Source organism: Coregonus lavaretus (assembly GCF_964263955.1).
Source record: "Coregonus lavaretus genome assembly, chromosome: 38".
NCBI lineage: Eukaryota > Metazoa > Chordata > Actinopteri > Salmoniformes > Salmonidae > Coregonus > Coregonus lavaretus.
In genome coordinates this window covers 23588677-23608229 of record NC_140025.1, presented here as the reverse complement: position 1 = coordinate 23608229, position 19553 = coordinate 23588677, and the positions used below count along the sequence as shown (strand labels likewise).

Genomic DNA, 19553 nt, shown 5'->3' with positions numbered 1-19553 from the left:
AATGTCTATATTTTTACCTCATAAATGTATCAATTTGACATTTATTTTGGAAGGTAAAACTAAATCATATATGGATTAGGCAGTAAATACAACATCCATACAGTATATTCCGGGTGCATTCCACCCTGCATCCCGCTGCTGGCTTCCCTCTGAAGCTAAGCAGGGTTGGTCCCTGGATGGGAGACCAGATGATGTTGGAATTATTGTGTAGTGTACAATGCACTGCTGAAACACCTGGGTTGTATTTAACAATGTATTCCACTCAATTTCTGAATTTCATCGTTACACTGTAAGCTGATTAACTTCAAGCAGAGACAGGCGATAGTTTATCAGTTGACACATCACGTAAAAAAGGTGATCTTGTACAATGTTGCACGGGACAGAAATGGAATACCACACAGTGTTATGTTTTTACAGTAGCCAACTGCTTTCCAATACCCCTATTTCTGATGATTTGTCCTACGTATTTATTGTATAAGGATAATAAAACTAAGACTGACATATTTCTCAACATGTTCACAACCTGCCATTGGATATAAATAATAATGTAAGAATCATTCACATGTGAAAATATAACTTTCACATGGGAAATTGCAAGTTCACATGTGGGGTCGAAATAGTGTTGAATTGAATTTGAATTGAAGTAGTAAACAGTATACAGAATTGCAATTCAATTTTTAATTAAATGAAATAGAATTGAATTCAGTGAAATTCAATGAAATTAAAATGCCTCTTCTATTCTTTATTAGGCGTAGTCTATACAGACAAACATCTTGGAAATAAAACATCAAACGTCGTTATATACATGCACATAAAATATTGTTGAAACAATTGATTTGCAGGACAAACTCTTAAAATGAATGTTCAAGGAAAACAAAACCTGTATGTGAATATTCTAAGTTATTATATTTCATGAATTGCTTCAATTTTGTTCAATATGGGGAAAATACAAAATTTCCCAGAATGCATTAGTTTAACCCTCAAGTTGACCCTGAGGCCTTCAAAAAGAGGCCAAACCAATTAAAGCACAGATAAAGTGTTTGAAAGAAAATAAGAACTATTTGAACCCAGGTTTAGACATAGGAATAGTTGATGCCAGAAGATTTGCTCATGATTTACAGAATGAATGGGGTTTTGCTGTTTAATTGCCTGATAACGAAACCCAAAATAACATTTGATGGTATGTAAATACTGAACACAAACTCATCCAAGAGTAATCCTTAGAAGAGTAGTGCAACTATGCCAGGTGAGGAAAGTGTGTGTGCATGCATGTGTGTGCGTGTGTGCATGTGAAGTTTCTGGAATCTGGTTTTGAAAGAGCAGAATCTTCTTGTACTGTGGATTTCAATCACACTTCACATTAGTGTCCCAAAAACCTGTGGGCCTATGCAATTACTGCAATTAACTGGTGCAGTTAACTTAATAACATAATTGTTCCCTCTGAAAACAGATAATGCATTTGTACTGTAGAATTCCATAACATGTACACCAGTCCAGACACAGTATGGCGCTTCTCCACTAAATGAATGTTATCTGTTCCTATAGACAATATAGTATATTACAGTAACAACACCGTGACTTTGAGGTACATTTACGATGAAAGTAATACTATTCCCTGTTCATACCTGAATCTCCTGCTTTTCTCTCTGAGGAGTTGTGACATTAAGGAGCATACCCTACTAGCCTAAGAACAAGAACATATTTTTTTCTAAGTACTTCTACCAGCGTACTTATTCAAATGGCTTTCTCACTAATAGAAGCGGTACTAATCCAGAATACCTTCAATGTGTGTGCAATTACAATGATAATTTAATATGGTACATTTCATAAAATTGTATATACCATAAACATACTGTTGACAAGTAGGCTATGGTGTAATGGAATGTTTTGCCTTGTGTGGTAGGTTTTGTGGGTTTTGACACTCTTATGTAGATGTCATAACCAGCCGTAAAATAACTACCATGGTAGGTTTTGTTAGTTTTTACACTCTTATGTAGGTGTCATAACCAGCCGTAAAATAACTACCATGGTAGGTTTTGTTAGTTTTTACACTCTTATGTATATGTCATAACCAGCCGTAAAATAACTACCATGGAAGGTTTTGTTAGTTTTTACACTCTTATGTAGGTGTCATAACCAGCCATAAAATAACGCAATATATGTCTCAACAGGGCTAAATATATGTGTTATGAACGTGTCATAACATGTTATGAAGCTGGCTGTCAAGTAAAGTGTTACCAAAAAGACAATTAGAAATTAGAAGAAAGTTGGTGAGCTATAAGATGTGCCAAGCTCCAAGAGACTTCAATCAATCAATCAATTTTATTTTATATAGCCCTTCTTACATCAGCTAATATCTCGAAGTGCTGTACAGAAACCCAGCCTAAAACCCCAAACAGCTAGTAATGCAGGTGTAGAAGCACGGTGGCTAGGAAAAACTCCCTAGAAAGGCAAAACCTAGGAAGAAACCTAGAGAGGAACCAGGCTATGAGGGGTGGCCAGTCCTCTTCTGGCTGTGCCGGGTGGAGATTATAACAGAACCATGCCAAGATGTTCAAAAATGTTCATAAGTGACAAGCATGGTCAAATAATAATCAGGAATAAATCTCAGTTGGCTTTTCATAGCCGATCATTAAGAGTTGAAAACAGCAGGTCTGGGACAGGTAGGGGTTCCATAACCGCAGGCAGAACAGTTTAAACTGGAATAGCAGCAAGGCCAGGCGGACTGGGGACAGCAAGGAGTCACCACGGCCGGTAGTCCCGACGTATGGTCCTAGGGCTCAGGTCTCTCAGTTGGCTTTTCATAGCCGATCATTAAGAGTTGAAAACAGCAGGTCTGGGACAGGTAGGGGTTTCGTAGCCGCAGGCAGAACAGTTGAAACTGGAATAGCAGCAAGGCCAGGCGGACTGGGGACAGCAAGGTGTCATCATGCCCGGTAGTCCTGACGTATGGTCCTAGGGCTCAGGTTCTCAGAGAGAAAGAGAGAACGAGAGAATTAGAGAGAGCATACTTAAATTCACACAGGACACTGGATAAGACAGGAGAAGTACTCCAGGTATAACCAACTAACCCCAGCCCCCCGACACATAAACTACTGCAGCATAAATACTGGAGGCTGAGACAGGAGCGGTCCGGAGACACTGTGGCCCCATCCGAAGAAACCCCCGGACAGGGCCAAACAGGAAGGATATAACCCCACCCACTCCGCCAAAGCACAGCCCCCGCACCACTAGAGGGATATCCCCAACCACCAACTTACAATCCTGAGACAAGGCCGAGTATAGCCCACAGAGGTCTCCACCACAGCACAAACCAAGGGGGGGGCGCCAACCCAGACAGGAAGATCACGTCAGTAACTCAACCCACTCAAGTGACGCACCCCTCCCAGGGACGGCATGAAAGAGCACCAGCAAGCCAGTGACTCAGCCCCTGCAACAGGGTTAGAGGCAGAGAACCCCAGTGGAGAGGGGAACCGGCCTGGCAGAGACAGCAAGGGCTGTTCGTTGCTCCAGCCTTTCCGTTCACCTTCACACTCCTGGGCCAGACTACACTCAATCATATGACCTACTGAAGAGATAAGTCTTCAGTAAAGACTTAAAGGTTGAGACCGAGTCTGCGTCTCTCACATGGGTAGGCAGACTGTTCCATAAAAATGGAGATCTATAGGAGAAAGCCCTGCCTCCCGCTGTTTGCTTAGAAATTCTAGGGACAATTAGGAGGCCTGCGTCTTGTGACCGTAGCGTACGTATTGGTATGTACGGCAGGACCAACTCGGAAAGATAGGTAGGAGCAAGCCCATGTAACGCTTTATAGGTTAACAGTAAAACCTTGAAATCAGCCCTTGCCTTAACAGGAAGCCAGTGTAGGGAAGCTAGCACTGGAGTAATATGATCAAATTTCTTGGTTCTAGTCAGGATTCTAGCAGCCGTATTTAGCACTAACTGAAGTTTATTTAGTGCTTTATCCGGGTAGCCGGAAAATAGAGCATTGCAGTAGTCTAACCTAGAAGTAACAAATGCATGGATTAATTTTTCTGCATCATTTTTGGACAGAAAATTTCTGATTTTTGCAATGTTACGTAGATGGAAAAAAGCTGTCCTTGAAACAGTCTTGATATGTTCGTCAAAAGAGAGATCAGGGTCAAGAGTAACGCCTAGGTCCTTCACAGTTTTATTTGAGACGACTTTACAACCATCAAGATGAATTGTCAGATTTAACAGAAGATCTCTTTGTTTCTTGGGACCTAGAACAAGCATCTCTGTTTTGTCCGAGTTTAAAAGTAAAAAGTTTTCAGCCATCCACTTCCTTATGTCTGAAACACAGGCTTCTAGCGAGGGCAATTTTGGGGCTTCACCATGCTTCATTGAAATGTACAGCTGTGTGTCATCCGCATAGCAGTGAAAGTTAACATTATGTTTTCGAATAACATCCCCAAGAGGTAAAATATATAGTGAAAACAATAGTGGTCCTAAAACGGAACCTTGAGGAACACCGAAATGTACAGTTGATTTGTCGGAGGACAGACCATTCACAGAGACAAACTGATATCTTTCCGACAGGTAGGATCTAAACCAGGCCAGAACTTGTCCGTGTAGACCAATTTGGGTTTCCAGTCTCTCCAAAAGAATGTGGTGATCGATGGTGTCAAAGGCAGCACTAAGGTCTAGTAGCACGAGGACAGATGCAGAGCCTCGGTCTGACGCCATTAAAAGGTCATTTACCACCTTCACAAGTGCAGTCTCAGTGCTATGATGGGGTCTAAAACCAGACTGAAGCATTTCGTATACATTGTTTGTCTTCAGAAAGGCAGTGAGTTGCTGCGCAACAGCTTTTTCTAAAATTTTTGAGAGGAATGGAAGATTCGATATAGGCCGATAGTTTTTTATATTTTCCGGGTCAAGGTTTGGCTTTTTCAAGAGAGGCTTTATCACTGCCACTTTTAGTGAGTTTGGTACACATCCGGTGGATAGAGAGCTGTTTATTATGTTCAACATAGGAGGGCCAAGCACAGGAAGCAGCTCCTTCAGCAGTTTAGTAGGAATAGGATCCAGTATGCAGCTTGAAGGTTTAGAGGCCATGATTATTTTCATCATTGTGTCAAGAGATATAGTACTAAAACACTTAAGTGTCTCTCCCGATCCCAGGCCCTCGCAGAGCTGTGCAGATCCAGGACAGCTAAGCCCTGGAGGAATACGCAGATTCAAAGAGGAGTCCGTAATTTGCTTTCTAATGGTCATGATCTTTTCCTCAAAGAAGTTCATGAATTTATCACTGCTGAAGTGAAAGCCATCCTCTCTTGGGGAATGCTGCTTTTTAGTTAGCTTTGCAACAGTATCAAAAAGAAATTTTGGATTGTTCTTATTTTCCTCGATTAAGTTGGAAAAGTAGGATGATCGAGCAGCAGTGAGGGCTCTTCGGTACTGCACGGTACTGTCTTTCCAAGCTAGTCGGAAGACTTCCAGTTTGGTGTGGCGCCATTTCCGTTCCAATTTCCTGGAAGCTTGCTTCAAAGCTCGGGTATTTTCTGTATACCAGGGAGCTAGTTTCTTATGACAAATGTTTTTCGTTTTTAGGGGTGCAACTGCATCTAGGGTATTGCGCAAGGTTAAATTGAGTTCCTCAGTTAAGTGGTTAACTGATTTTTGTCCTCTGACGTCCTTGGGTAGGCAGAAGGAGTCTGGAAGGGAAAATTCAATGAATTTTTGTGTTGTCTGAGAATTTATAGCACGACTTTTGATGCTCCTTGGTTGGGGTCTGAGCAGATTATTTGTTGCGATTGCAAACGTAATAAAATTGTGGTCCGATAGTCCAGGATTTTGTGGAAAAACATTAAGATCTACAACATTTATTCCATGGGACAAAACTAGGTCCAGAGTATGACTGTGGCAGTGAGTAGGTCCAGAGACATGTTGGACAAAACCCACTGAGTCGATAATGGCTCCGAAATACTTTTGGAGTGGGTCTGTGGACTTCTCCATGTGAATATTAAAATCACCAAAAATTAGAATATGATCTGCTATGACTACAAGGTCTGATAGGAATTCAGGAAACTCAGAGAGGAACGCTGTATATGGCCCAGGAGGCCTGTAAACAGTAGCTATAAAAAGTGATTGAGTAGGCTGCATAGATTTCATGACTAGAAGCTCAAAAGATGAAAACACCATTTTCTTTTTTGTAAATTGAAATTTGCTATCGTAAATGTTAGCAACACCTCCGCCTTTGCGGGATGCACGGGGAATATGGTCACTAGTGTAACCAGGAGGTGAGGCCTCATTTAACACAGCAAATTCATCAGGCTTAAGCCATGTTTCAGTCAGGCCAATCACATCAAGATTATGATCAGTGATTAGTTCATTGACTATGACTGCCTTTGAAGTGAGGGATCTAACATTAAGTAACCCTATTTTGAGATGTGAGGTATCACGATCTCTTTCAATAATGGCAGGAATGGAGGAGGTCTTTATCCTAATAAGATTGCTAGGGTGAACACCGCCATGTTTAGTTTTGCCCAACCTAGGTCGAGGCACAGACACAGTCTCAATGGGTATGGCTGAGCTGACTACACTGACTGTGCTATTGGCAGACTCCACTAAGCTGGCAGGTTGGCTAACAGCCTGCTGCCTGGCCTGCACCCTATTTCACTGTGGGGCTAGAGGAGTTAGAGCCCTATCTATGTTGGTAGATAAGAGGAGAGCACCCCTCCAGCTAGGATGGAGTCCGTCACTCCTCAGCAGGTCAGGCTTGGTCCTGTTTGTGGGTGAGTCCCAGAAAGAGGGCCAATTATCCACAAATGTTATCTTTTGGGAGGGGCAGAAAACAGTTTTCAACCAGCGATTAAGTGCTGAGACTCTGCTGTAGAGCTCGTCACTTCCCCTAACTGGGAGGGGGCCAGAGACAATTACTCGATGCCGACACATCTTTCTAGCTGATTTACACGCTGAAGCTATGTTGCACTTGGTGACCTCTGACTGTTTCATCCTAACATCGTTGGTGCCGACGTGGATAACAATATCTCTATACTCTCTACACTCGCCAGTTTTAGCTTTAGCCAGCACCATCTTTAGATTAGCCTTAACGTCGGTAGCCCTGCCCCCTGGTAAACAGTGTATGATCGCTGGGTGATTCGTTTTAAGTCTAATACTGCGGGTAATGGAGTCGCCAATGACTAGGGTTTTCAATTTGTCAGAGCTAATGGTGGGAGCCTTCGGAGTCTCAGACCCCGTAACGGGAGGAGTAGAGACTAGAGAAGACACAGTCTCAGACTCCGACTCGCTACATAATGGGGAAAACCGGTTGAAGGTTTCTGTCGGCTGAATGAGCGACACCGGTTGAGCATTCCAACAGTATTTCCCTCCAGAAGCCATGAGAAAGTTGTCCGGCTGCGGGGACTGTGCGGGGGGATTTATACTAACGTTACTGTCTGTACTTACTGGTGGCACAGACGCTGTTTCTTCCTTTCCTACACTGATATTACCCTTGCCTAACGATTGCGTCTGAAGCTGGGCTTGTAGCACAGCTATTCTCGCCGTAAGGCGATCGTTCTCCTGTATATTATGAGTACAGCGACTGCAATTAGAAGACATCATGTTAATGTTACTACTTAGCTTCGGCTGTTGAAGATGTTGATGAACCATGTCCAGATAAAGCGTCCGGAGTGAAAAAGTTGAATAAGGGAAAAAAGTTGCGATGGAAAAAAGGAAAATAACGTAAAGTTGGCAGCTAAAACGCACAGGAAAATGACTCTTCTGTCTCGGGATAAACGTCCGGGGTGAAAAAGTTTAACGAAAAAAGATGAGTGAGGACAAAACTAAAAAGTTGGTAAATTTGTTGAACACAGAGATTGATTAAACGTTTATTAAAAGTAAAACGTGAATAGTTTGGCAGGTAGCCAAGTAGCAACAAACAGCACAGCAGCACGGAGACAATGCGGAAGCGAGACGGAAGTCACGTGTTAGGGTTTCAGTGTAACTGAGTCAGGTTGAGAGTTGTCTTGAAAGCCGTAGTGCTGTAATTGCTGCAAAATGTGGCTCTACAAAGTATTGACTTTGGGGGGGTGAATAGTTATGCACGCTCAAGTTTTCTGTTTTTTTGTCTTATTCCTTGTTTGTTTCACAAGAAAAAATATAATAATCTCTGTGTCTGAAGTCAAGCCTATTGTGTTTTCCATTACTTCCATCTCTTTTTCCCGCCTTCTCTCTCCCCACCAATCAATCAGTCAATAAAATGTATTTATAAATCCCTTTTTACATCAGCAGTTGTCACAAAGTGCTTATACAGAAACCAAGCCTAAAACCCCAGAGAGCAAGCAATGCAGATGTTGAAGCTCGGTGGTTAGGAAAAACTCCCTAGAAAGGCTGAAACCTAGGAAGAAACCTAGAGAGGAACCAGGCTCTGAGGGGTGGCCAGTCCTCTTCTGGCTGTGCCAGGTGATTATAAGAGTACATGGTCATTAATGCTAGATTGCTCTTCAAGATGTTCAAACATTCATAGATGACCAGCAGGGTCAAATAATAATCACAGTGTTTATAGAGGGCGTAACAGGTCAGAACCAATAAATTGATTACTTAATGAATTCATAAAAAAAGCATCAGCTGTTTTCTAATGCAATACTGAGTAGCCTACCATAATTACAATCTAACATTCAGCATACCAGGAGTGACGCTCACATGAATTGAATGATTACACAAGAGGGATCAATGTTTCGCTGGCTCAAATGCCTTTTTGAACAGTATCCAAAGTAATTGCTGGGGAACAGTTTGATGGTAATGATTTGAACCATGAGCTACATGATTTGTAAGAGGAAAACCAATCATCAAGCACTTTAGGAAAGCAGCGCATCTGCGCTGGCCGGGACTAGCTGGGTGGAAGGTTTATCGCCATGACGACCTGTGAGCAAGGGCTTATGCCGAGCAGCGCGCGTCGGGAACTTCCCCTCCTTTCTGAAACGCTCTGGTAAATGCAAGTGACAGCGGCATTGGCAGAGATTTCATGGCTGTCACTCGGGGTTCTGATGAGGCGAAGAGTTTTCTCCCTCTCTGTCTTGTTCGTTACGCACTGACTGGCCAAAATGGATATCGCCAAAGTGGAGGGGAGTTAGGAGGATAATTGCTTAAATCCTCCTGATCTATTATCCACTGACTTGTTTTGAAAGTTGTATCATCTTATACTTTGAGGCTTTAAAAGTGTTTTTACACTATGATTTTGAACATACAAAGCAACTGGGAAACGTTGGCAGGCATTGTTGTCACCTTAGCTTGCTACATAACTTCTGTGTGATAGGAAGCATGAGCACCACCACCAATCAGCCTACACCACTGCACACAAACCCGTTGTTACTATGACAACTAGCGTAGCCATGTCAGCAAATGACTGCTGTCTGAACACACACAAATCCGATTTGGTCACTTGTAACTTGCTGTTTGGACAGTCAGTATTCCAAAACGTTTTTGAAAAACAAAACTGATTTGAGCATTAAGGCCTGCAGTGTGAACAAGGCGTAACTGGTCTTGAGATACCATCAAAACTACAGGTCTTGCACCCCACTGCAAAGGTCAGATTTTCAGTACAAGTTCACTTCCCAAATGCTACGGTCATGTTATATTCATTCAATACATTTAAGACAGATAACACACCCAAGGCCATATTGTGAAGTGGTGTGTGTTAACTATGGTTTTCTCACAGATATTCCTCAATGGATATTGGATACGTGGTGTTAAATACTGTATTACCTCAATGAAAATTGCCAATAGTGTGGTACTGCTCTAGACCCAACACACCCTCTCAAAACCCAATCATATCCATACTGTAGGAGAACGCGATTAGGTCTCCTTTGGGAAATCACCTTGTATATACCATTTATCCTATCCACACTCTAGAAAAGCCATGATTCACTCACCATGGGTTAGATAGATGCTGGTCTACAGGGGCATTTCTCTATTACCAACACAAAGGCTACAGTTCCTTTCCACAAGGAGTATTACATTTACATTTTAGTCATTTAGCAGACGCTCTTATCCAGAGCGACTTACAGTTAGTGAATACATATTTTTTTATACTGGCCACCCGTGGGAATCGAACCCACAACCCTGGCGTTGCAAACGCCATGCTCTATCAACTGAGCTACATCCCTGCCGGCCATTCCCTCCCCTACCCTGGACAACGCTGGGCCAATTGTGCGCTGCCCATGAGTCTCCCGGTCGCGGCCCGGCTGCGACAGAGCCTGGATTCGAACCAGGATCTCTAGTGGCACAGTTAGCACTGCGATGCACTGCGCCACTCAGGAGTATGTGAACAAAACATTTTTTAGCTAACTAACCAACAAACAAAATTATATAAATGGTTTGGGTCCTTTGCATCATAGGGCTGAGAAAAAGTAGTTTAGCTTGATGAGAATAAGGGCTGAAAAATAGGCTAGAACAGAGCCAGCTAATTACCTCTTTCTATTTTGTGTGTACTGTATGTGGGCATGTATGCTGTATAGCCCAGTTGTAGGCCTACATACAGTATCTATGATAGCGTTGGTCCTATACTAAAGAGGTAGTCAAGCATCAGGGTTGTGTTCATCAGGCACCAAACAGAAGAAAGTGGACTGAAATAGGGAGGGACTACCTGGACTTAACAAGAAACGCTCATTTTCATTTTTGTTCTTAAAAAGTTTTGCTACGTGTGCATTACTGAACATGACCCTGCTCTTTTCAGTGGAGGCATATGGGTCTTCCAGGAACCACATACACTCAATCTAAAGGTGGCCTCCATATTAACTATTTTTCTTTGGGATCATATGAATGATAATGTTGAGCTTGAAAGGGAAAATACTAAAAAGGAGGTCTGCATAATGCATACGTCAACTGACTATTTACAGAGATAGGAGCAGGTCAGGTCTTCCTAATGCAGCATTGAGCTGAAAAGAATGAAGGATAATGACACTGGCGTCCAATCCATGGAGATAGATAGGGTTGAAACCTTGTTTAAATGTATTTTCTTGTTAACAAAAATATAATTTAGACACAAAAGAAAAGACATATGAAGTATTAGCCAGATATGCATCTGTTGGTCCCAGATACCTTAAAACATCTGGTCACTCTGACAGAGCTCTAGAGTTCCTCTGTGGAGATGGGAGAAACTTCCAGAAGGGCAACCATCTCTGCAGCACTCCACCAATCAGGCCTTTATGGTAGATAGCCAGACGGAAGCCACTCCTCAGTAAAAGGCACATGACAGCCCACTTGGAGTTTGCCAAAAGGCACCTAAAGACTCTCAGATCATGAGAAACAAGATTCTCTGGTCTGATGAAACCAAGATTGAACTCTTTGGCCTGAATGCCAAGTGTCACGTCTGGAGGAAACCTGGCACCATCGCTTCAGAGAAGAATGGGAGAAACTCCCCAAATACAGGTGTGCCAAGCTTTTAGCGTCATACCCAAGAAGACTCAATGCTGTAATCGCTGCCAAAGGTGCTTCAATAAAGTACTGAGTAAATTGTCTAAATACTTATGTAAATGTGACATTTCAGTTTTTTATTTGTAATTCATTTACAAACATTTCTAAAAACCTCAATCCACGTAAATACAAAAAAAAAAGATTTACCATCATTTGATTGTATCATCATTTAGTTTTTAGAATTGTGATGTAAATACACATTTTGTCATATTTATGTGGTAAAATCGACTGCCATTTAAAGGAGCGGTACACCAAAATGTAAAAAAATGATTAATCCCTCAAGACAATGACCAAATATATATCTTAGTTTTCTTTATTGCTAGTGAAACAATGGGAGTAGTAGGGTCTATGGCAGGATGCTTCAAAAAGCATGCCCAAATCCTCAAAGTCACTTTAAACCAAATGTTATAGCAACCAAAATACCACAACAAGTTGCACATATAGAATATTGAAGGGTAATAGGAATTCTGGTATTTATTTTATGAATACACACCAATGCAGCACTATGCGCACATTCAGAGAGTAGATAGTTATTATATTACAGTTCTACCAAGTATTTAGGCCATTGACTGCAACTAAGCATATTTCTAAGGTAATTTTGAACATACCTAATTATAACTATAGGTGAGTACATAAGATGCTCCATCTGTGCAGGTGATCTGTCTATCAAGTCGAGATCACTCCAACAGATCCCACTTCACCCTCTGAGGATATGTATAACTTAATATTATGTCTCCAAAGAAACCTGGATTCAAATAAACACTTTTTTAGATTTGCCCTAGAATAACTCGTTTTCAGAGAATACACATCAATACAGCTTTCTGTGTAGATTCAGAGCATATTCGAGTTCTGTATTGCAGTTCTATCAATAATATACACTGGCAAGAAAAAGTATGTGAACCCTTTGGAATTACCTGGATTTTTGCATAAATTGGTTATAAAAGTCACAACAATAGAAAAACACAGTGTGCTTAAACTAATAGCATACAAATTGTTGTATTTTTCTTGTCTATATTGAATAATTTAAACATTCACAGTGTAGGTTGGGAAAAAGTATGTATACCATTGGAAGACTTCGTATACCATATGATAATTTTGGTTTTGTACACAGTCATATGATACGTGGTATAGAAAAGTACATTCTTAGGTGAGTACATGGGGAGCTATATCTCTGCAGATGATCTGTCTATCTGGTCAAAATCACTGATACAGGTCCCCCTCCAGCCTCTGGTGGTATTGATAACTTGTTATTATGTCTCCGGATAAACCTAGTTTCCAAGAAAGGTCCTATTAATCAATTTAATATAAGTGGAATTAGCTGTTTATGGCTGGGGTCAAAATGACCCCAAAATACTTGAAATTTGAAAGTCCATTTTGATACAGAAACACTAACCAATGATATAGATTTATTAAGAAAACATTGATTGAAAAAGTCATGAAATATTTGAAGATTTTAATAAACTAACTTTGGGATATGCAAAAAAATATTTATCTGGGGTCAAAATGTTTTTTCTTCACAAAACCTCCTTGTCTACCTCTTCTCCTCTTCCTCTTTCTTCTCCTCCTTTTTCTCTTCTGCCTCCCCTTCCTTTTTCTCCTCCTCCCTTATCTCCTTCTCCTCCTCATCTAGGTCCTCCTCTGCCACATCCTCTCCAGTCAGCCGCTCTATCTCAGCGATGCGTTCCCTCGAGGCCCTCTGTCTGGTGCTGTAGTCTCCCAGCAGCTTCTTCAGCTTGGTCTGCATCAGCTCCAGGTTGCTGTACATGCGGTTCACCTTAAATAAAAATAATTATAATAAAACATCACATTTAGAATGCACTTTCCATTGTACAACAATCTTAAAGTCCTACAGTTTGTGCATTAAAATACTAAAAACAAGGAACACAGCTAACGCTACATAAAGGCAGTTCTGTAAAGGTAATGCATTTTAAAGCAAGTTTTAAAAGATCCCACCTTCTCCTCGATTTCTGTGGTTTCGGGGATAATTTTGGAAGGGTCCAGTTCCAGCAGGCCGTCCTTCAGCAGGATTTGACGACCTTTCTCCTCCAGCATGCCCTTGGCTTCCGGGTACTCGGTCAACGACTCCATCAGGTCATCCTTGGACAGGCAGAAGAGATCTGAGTAGCCAATGCTGCGGATGTTGGCTGTCCTCCGGTTCCCTGCCTTAGAACCCTTTATCGCTAGGATACTGATCTCCCCAAAGTAGCTGCCATCTCCCAGCACGCAGAACTGCGTGACGCCATCGTCAGCCACCACCGCCAGCTTGCCCTCTTTGACAATATACATCTCACGGCCGATGTCGCCCTTCTTACAGATGTAGTCGCCGGGGCTGAAAACCTGGGGCTGCAGCTTGAGCACCAGCTCAATCAGCAGGCCCGCTTCGCAGTCAGCGAAGATGCGGACCTTCTTGAGAGTATCTAGGTGGACGTTAATGGCGATTTCGGCCCTGAGCTTGTCGGGCAGGTAGCGCAGCGTCTCCCTTTCGTCCTGAGCCTTGTCGTTGGTCCACAGGTAGTCGAACCACGTGATGACGCGCAGCTCCAGTTCCTTGTCCACCTTCCACTTCTGTAGAGGTGTTATAGGGATAAATTGACTCGTATTCATGATATGTAAGACAACTACCTACTGTTGTGACGCACCGCTTGCCCCTCCAACCCCAACCCCACAATGGGCGCTAACATAATTTCTATGAAGGGTAATAGCGCACCAACATTTGCATCAACAAATCCTCAGTACTTTGATGGCTCCAGACAGTCAGTAGCCTTTCCGAACCCCACACACACACCTGCATGTACTGCTTGATGTTGTCGATGCGTGCCTGAAACTCGACCCGCGCGGCACTGATGTTGGAGATCATGGAGCTGATGTTGCCCACCAGGGTGGCGAAGATAAGCACACCCACCAGGAAGTCTAGCACATGGAAGAAGAACTCTGAGTCCAGCTCCGGTGACGGCGTCTCGCCGATGGTGGTCAGCGTCAGCGTGGACCAGTAGAGGCTGAAGGAGTACTTCCTCCCCAGTTCGCCGAACTCTGGCTCTTCCGGGTCATTCAGGTCCGGGTAGACCCAGGGGTCAGAGCCGAAGCCGATGGACTGGATTAATTGATTAATTGATTACCTGATTTTTGTATAATAAATGTACAACATAAAAGTACAAAGAAATCCTAGAGAATTATAAATGAAAGCGTTAAACAAGTATTATTTCCAATGTGGTCCTGGGTATAGGACAAAACAGGTCTAAGAAATGCATATGATAAGCAGATTTCGACATCACAATAAATACTTCCAGCAGCTGAGAAACTCAAACACCTTAGAGAAGGAGTAGTAGAGGCAGGCGTTCCAGTGGATGATGATGATGATGTACATGACCAGGATGGAGATGCGGAAGAGGTTGGTGTAGTTGGTCTTGGTCTCGGTGCGGGTGAAGAACTCCATCATACGCGTGATTCGGAGGAGTTTGTTGAGACGGATCTCGGGGTAGTTGATTCCCAGGAAGATGTAAAACACATCGGTGGGCAGCATGGAGACCGCGTCCAGCTTGAACTGGAGGCTGCTGATGTAACGCTCCCGCAGCAGCTTCTCGTCTTTGACCAGCAGGCCTTGCTCCAGGTAGCCTGAGAAATTATATTATAAGAAATAATAAAAACATCATGCGTAATAATAGAACTGCGACATGTGATGTATCAATTTGAATGAGCGGACATAAACATTAAATGAAAGGGAAATAAAACACACGCACACACACACACACACACACACACCTGTCCTGGTCCTGAAGGCCATGTCAGCCAGGTAGAGGACATCAGAGGTGTAGTCCAGAATCAACCAGGTGACTAGGTGATTATCCTGCAGCTCCTCAAAGCAGGCCCTGACACACAGGAGACAGAGCAGAGCAAACTGTTAGATGCTCAATCATGCTTTAATACAAGCATCTCTTACACCCATTATGTGCATTGTGACCGTCTTTAAAAGGAAATGCACTCAGTACTTAGAGTGGGAATTTACTTGCAGGTGAGTAAGACGATAATATGAAGTTAGACAAAAGAAGAATTTACTGGAAAAGCAATTTTAGTATGACACTTCGTTTATATATAAAAAGGGAAACTTGGTTATTTTATAACCTCAGAATCAAATCCATGCCACTAACTAACTATATATATTTTTTAAAACTATATATTTTAAAGAGTTAATTTTTACCTGGCTATTATCATGGTCCAATTGTACATGACTGGTATTGTGATGATCAACAACCAGTTGTAGTACAGACTCCCCGCTGGGTTGATGATAAACGTTTCTTTGGGCCTGCAAGGAAAGGAGGATGGAGAAGTCAATGTAATACTTACTCTTAATATATTATACTTCATTATTATAATATACTTAATATTACATTTAATCAGAGTCATATACAGATATCAATACTGATAGATATATCGCTTCGGGTGAGATATTACTATCATACACACCCCTCCTTCATCTCTTTCTCCTTTTTCTCCTTTTCCTCTTTTTCCTTTTTTTCTTTCTCCTCCTTTTCTTTCTCCTCCTTTTCTTTCTCCTCCTTTTCTTTCTCCTCCTGCTCTTTTTGCTTCTTCTTTTCTTTCTTTTTCCTGAGAAAACAAATAAACGTTTTCGAAGCTTTTGTGCATGTATCCTCTCTTCTATCTAACTATGCAGCATTCATGGAAATGATGGACAATGTAAATTAGGTTTTTACTCTTTTTTCTCTTTCTTCTCTTTCTTCTCCTTTTTCTTATTTTTCTTCTCCTCCCTGGGGTAAAAAGACACATCTTATGACACACACACACACATACAAACACACACACACACACACACACTGTCACGCCCTGACCTTGAGAGCCCTGTTTTCTCTAGTTGGTTTGGTCAGGGCGTGAATTCTAGATTTTGTATTTCTATGTTGGCCGGGTGTGGTTCCCAATCAGAGGCAGCTGTCGATCGTTGTCTCTGATTGGGGATCATACTTAGGCAGCCATTTTTGCCTACCTTCGTTGTGGGATCTTGTTTCTGTTTTGTCTTGTGTTTGTGTAGCCTGTTGAACTTCACGTTCGTTTGTATTTTGTTTTTTTGATTCTGTATTCAGTTAATAAAGGAATATGTACGCATACCACGCTGCACCTTGGTCTGATCCGTCTATCAACGAGCGTGACAGAAGATCCCACCACCAACGGACCAAGCAGCGTGGCAGGAAGAGCAGACATCCTGGACATGGGAGGATATTTTGGACGGTAAGGGATCCTGGACTTGGGAGGAGATCCAGGCAGGAATGGATCGCCTTAATGGGAGCAGACGGAGGCAGCGAGGGAGGATAAACGGCGACTCCGAAGTTCACGACGACGAAGGAAGCCCGAGAGGCAGCCCCAATAAAATTATTTGGGGGGGGCACACGGGTGGTTGGCGACGCAGCAGGAGGCCCTGAAAGGGCTGACTGTGGAGGAGGAGGAGGCCGCTATGATAGAGGCCCTCCAAGACCTGCAGCTCGGCACTCTGAGAGAGGAGACCACCACATTACGGGGGCTGATAGCTAAGAGGGAGCAGGAGATCTCCATTCAGAGGGAGGCGTTGCAGGAGGCCCACAGGGAGAAGGGGTCAGTGGATGCACTGAGAGAGGAGCTGGCCAGGCAACAGGAGGAGCTGAGAGAGGAGTTAACCCTACAGCAGCAGAGAGCTCAGTCCTTAGAGCAGAGGCTGGCGGAGTCAGGTTTCAGAGCAGAGCCAACTCCCCGCACTCGTTTTAAGGAGCGCGGGACCGTTCAGGCACCCTGTTATGCTGTGATACGCACTGTGTCTCCAGCACTTGCCGGGCTAAAGTGAGCGTCCAGCCAGGATGGGTTGTGCCTGCTCCTCGCACCAGACCAGTGGTGCTTGTCTCCAGTCCGGTACAGCCCTTGCCTGCTCCTCGCACCAAACCAGTGGTGCGTGTCTCCAGTCCGGTACGGCCCGTGCCTGCTCCTTGCACCAAACCAGTGGTGCGTGTCTCCAGTCCGGTACGGCCCATTCCTGCTCCTCGCACCAAACCAGTGGTGCGTGTCTCCAGTCCGATATGGCCCGTTCCTGCTCCTCGCACCAAACCAGTGGTGCGTGTGTCCGGTCCGGTACGGCCCGTGCCTGCTCCTCGCACCAGACCAGTGGTGCATGTCCACAGCCCGGTACGGCCCGTGCCTGCTCCTCGCACCAAACCAGTGGTGCCACTGACCATCCTCCTACTGAGAGTTGCCATGGCAGCCATAATGTCTAGCAACCTGGGCTGCTGTCTCTCTGTAAATTATTTCTGAAACAATGTAACAGACAGGAGATCCAAAAGGGTGGACTTATTTCAGGCAAAGTGAGAGTTTCCCTTGGGGCCACCTGCCTTGGGGACAATGTGGAGCCGATAAGCAAAGGCGCATCGGTCCAATGTGGTCAGCCTACATGGGTCCAATGTTTTAACCCGCATTGGGCCCACATCGTTCTAATGTTTTCTGAGAAAAGATGCCCCCACCAGAAATGGACTGCCCACACTGGGCCTGAGCAAAGGTGCATAAGCCCAATGTGGGTAACCTAAGTGGGGCCAATATTTTTGCCTGCATTGGGCCCACATCGTGCCATTGTGGACATTTCCTGGGTAGCTACTAGCTAGCTAACTGACTAAGTAGCCGTATTTTGTTTTAAAATGCCAGGGCTTGAGGTTGAGGAGAAGTCTGAAGCGGAAGGACAGTTGAGATGGCTTGCGGTGATGGCAGAGGCTTGAGGACTGTAATAGCCTACTCTGGACTACTGATGAGCGGTGAGCTTTCGTGCGGCTGCCGGGACATCACCCAGGTGGGTGCTACTTGTTGGTAGTGGAGGAGTAGTCAAGCGGCTACGCTACGCACGGCTGTGGACGGCTGTGGACGGCGGGGACGGTGAAGTGCGCTGCTAAACGACTCCGGATCTATCTGATCCTGTCCCACGATTCCCTCCTGGCTGTGGCCGTCATGCTTTATCCCTCTGACTGTGATGCTGCCTCCCACCACTCAGGCCATTGACTTTACAAAACTAACGACTCGATCACACCTACAGCGTCATTGCACAAAATGGTATGCATCTGGATATGTGTGCAACAAAAGTTCAACATTCACCTTCTGCTACCATTTCTGTCAAGCAGTCTGCGCATACAGTTTGACGCACACGTTAGATAAATCCAATGTACGCACCACACAAAACGCACTGCAACTGCCTCTGCAACGCAATGCTGCAAGGCAAACGCAGCGTTCCATTAGAAGTTAATGTAATTCTGGTGTACCAAAACGCAATGACGCTGTCGATGCTGTCGGTGTGATCGAGGTTTAACTGCTTCAGCTCCCATCCTGACTTCCTGATACTATTTGTGTTCACTTGTATGTGCTGTGTATCTAATTCAGCTTTTAGCTGCCAAGTACAGTCTACAGGTAATGTAATAAAACTACTACTACTACTACTACACACACTACACACACACAGTATATCTGGACCGACTCACTCCTCATTGTTGTTACTGTTGTTCACATTGAACAGACGTCCTGGGCCAGGAGGGGTTTCATCTCTGGAAACAACAAACAATATTTACAATACAGCCAATAAAAACATGACGACATCAATAAAGTTCAGTATCAAACTAGGATTGGACCAACAGGTAGCTATATATGTATTGTTTACATTTCATCCTCGCTGTCCTCCTCTGTGTCTGTGGCCATATTTGGGGCAATGCGAGGCACAACCACAAAGAACGGACGAGTGCTTGATGTGCTGATCATGGCAGCCAATCTGTGTAGCCTGTCAAACACAAAGCAAGTGGAGACATATTGTCCTTATGCCAAAAACATCAATGTTCTTGCAATGTAAAACTGCATGTTTAGATATGAATATATTCAATACAACAGGGTTTACATAATGACAACAATGTAGATCAAAAAAAGAATTTTATGAATTATAGAGGCATAATAGATATCCATACATTACTGATAATGTTGTTATGGTTTTATCTTGACAACAGACAAAAAATATCACAATTACAAGGAACACAACTTTGTTTACTGAATAAAATACTACATTCAGTTTCATGTAGCCTTACCTTTACCTCTAGTCAGTGTAGTGCACTGTCCAT

General features: G+C 43.4%; 1 protein-coding gene across 1 annotated transcript; it reads right to left on the bottom strand.

Annotated features, from left to right (window-relative positions):
* Nucleotides 1–12970: 12970 nt before the first annotated feature.
* On the bottom strand, nt 12971–18964 carry LOC311112516 (cyclic nucleotide-gated channel rod photoreceptor subunit alpha-like; the record flags this gene model as incomplete). Its single annotated transcript, XM_084155648.1, has 9 exons — nt 18930–18964; nt 16149–16202; nt 15901–16041; nt 15635–15739; nt 15199–15305; nt 14747–15051; nt 14225–14530; nt 13393–14004; nt 12971–13213 (listed from the first exon to the last, which is right to left on the bottom strand). The coding sequence occupies exons 3-9, from the start codon at nt 15909–15911 to the stop codon at nt 12971–12973; spliced, it is 1689 nt and encodes a 562-aa protein (XP_084011774.1). The 5' UTR covers nt 15912–16041; nt 16149–16202; nt 18930–18964.
* Nucleotides 18965–19553: the final 589 nt, after the last annotated feature.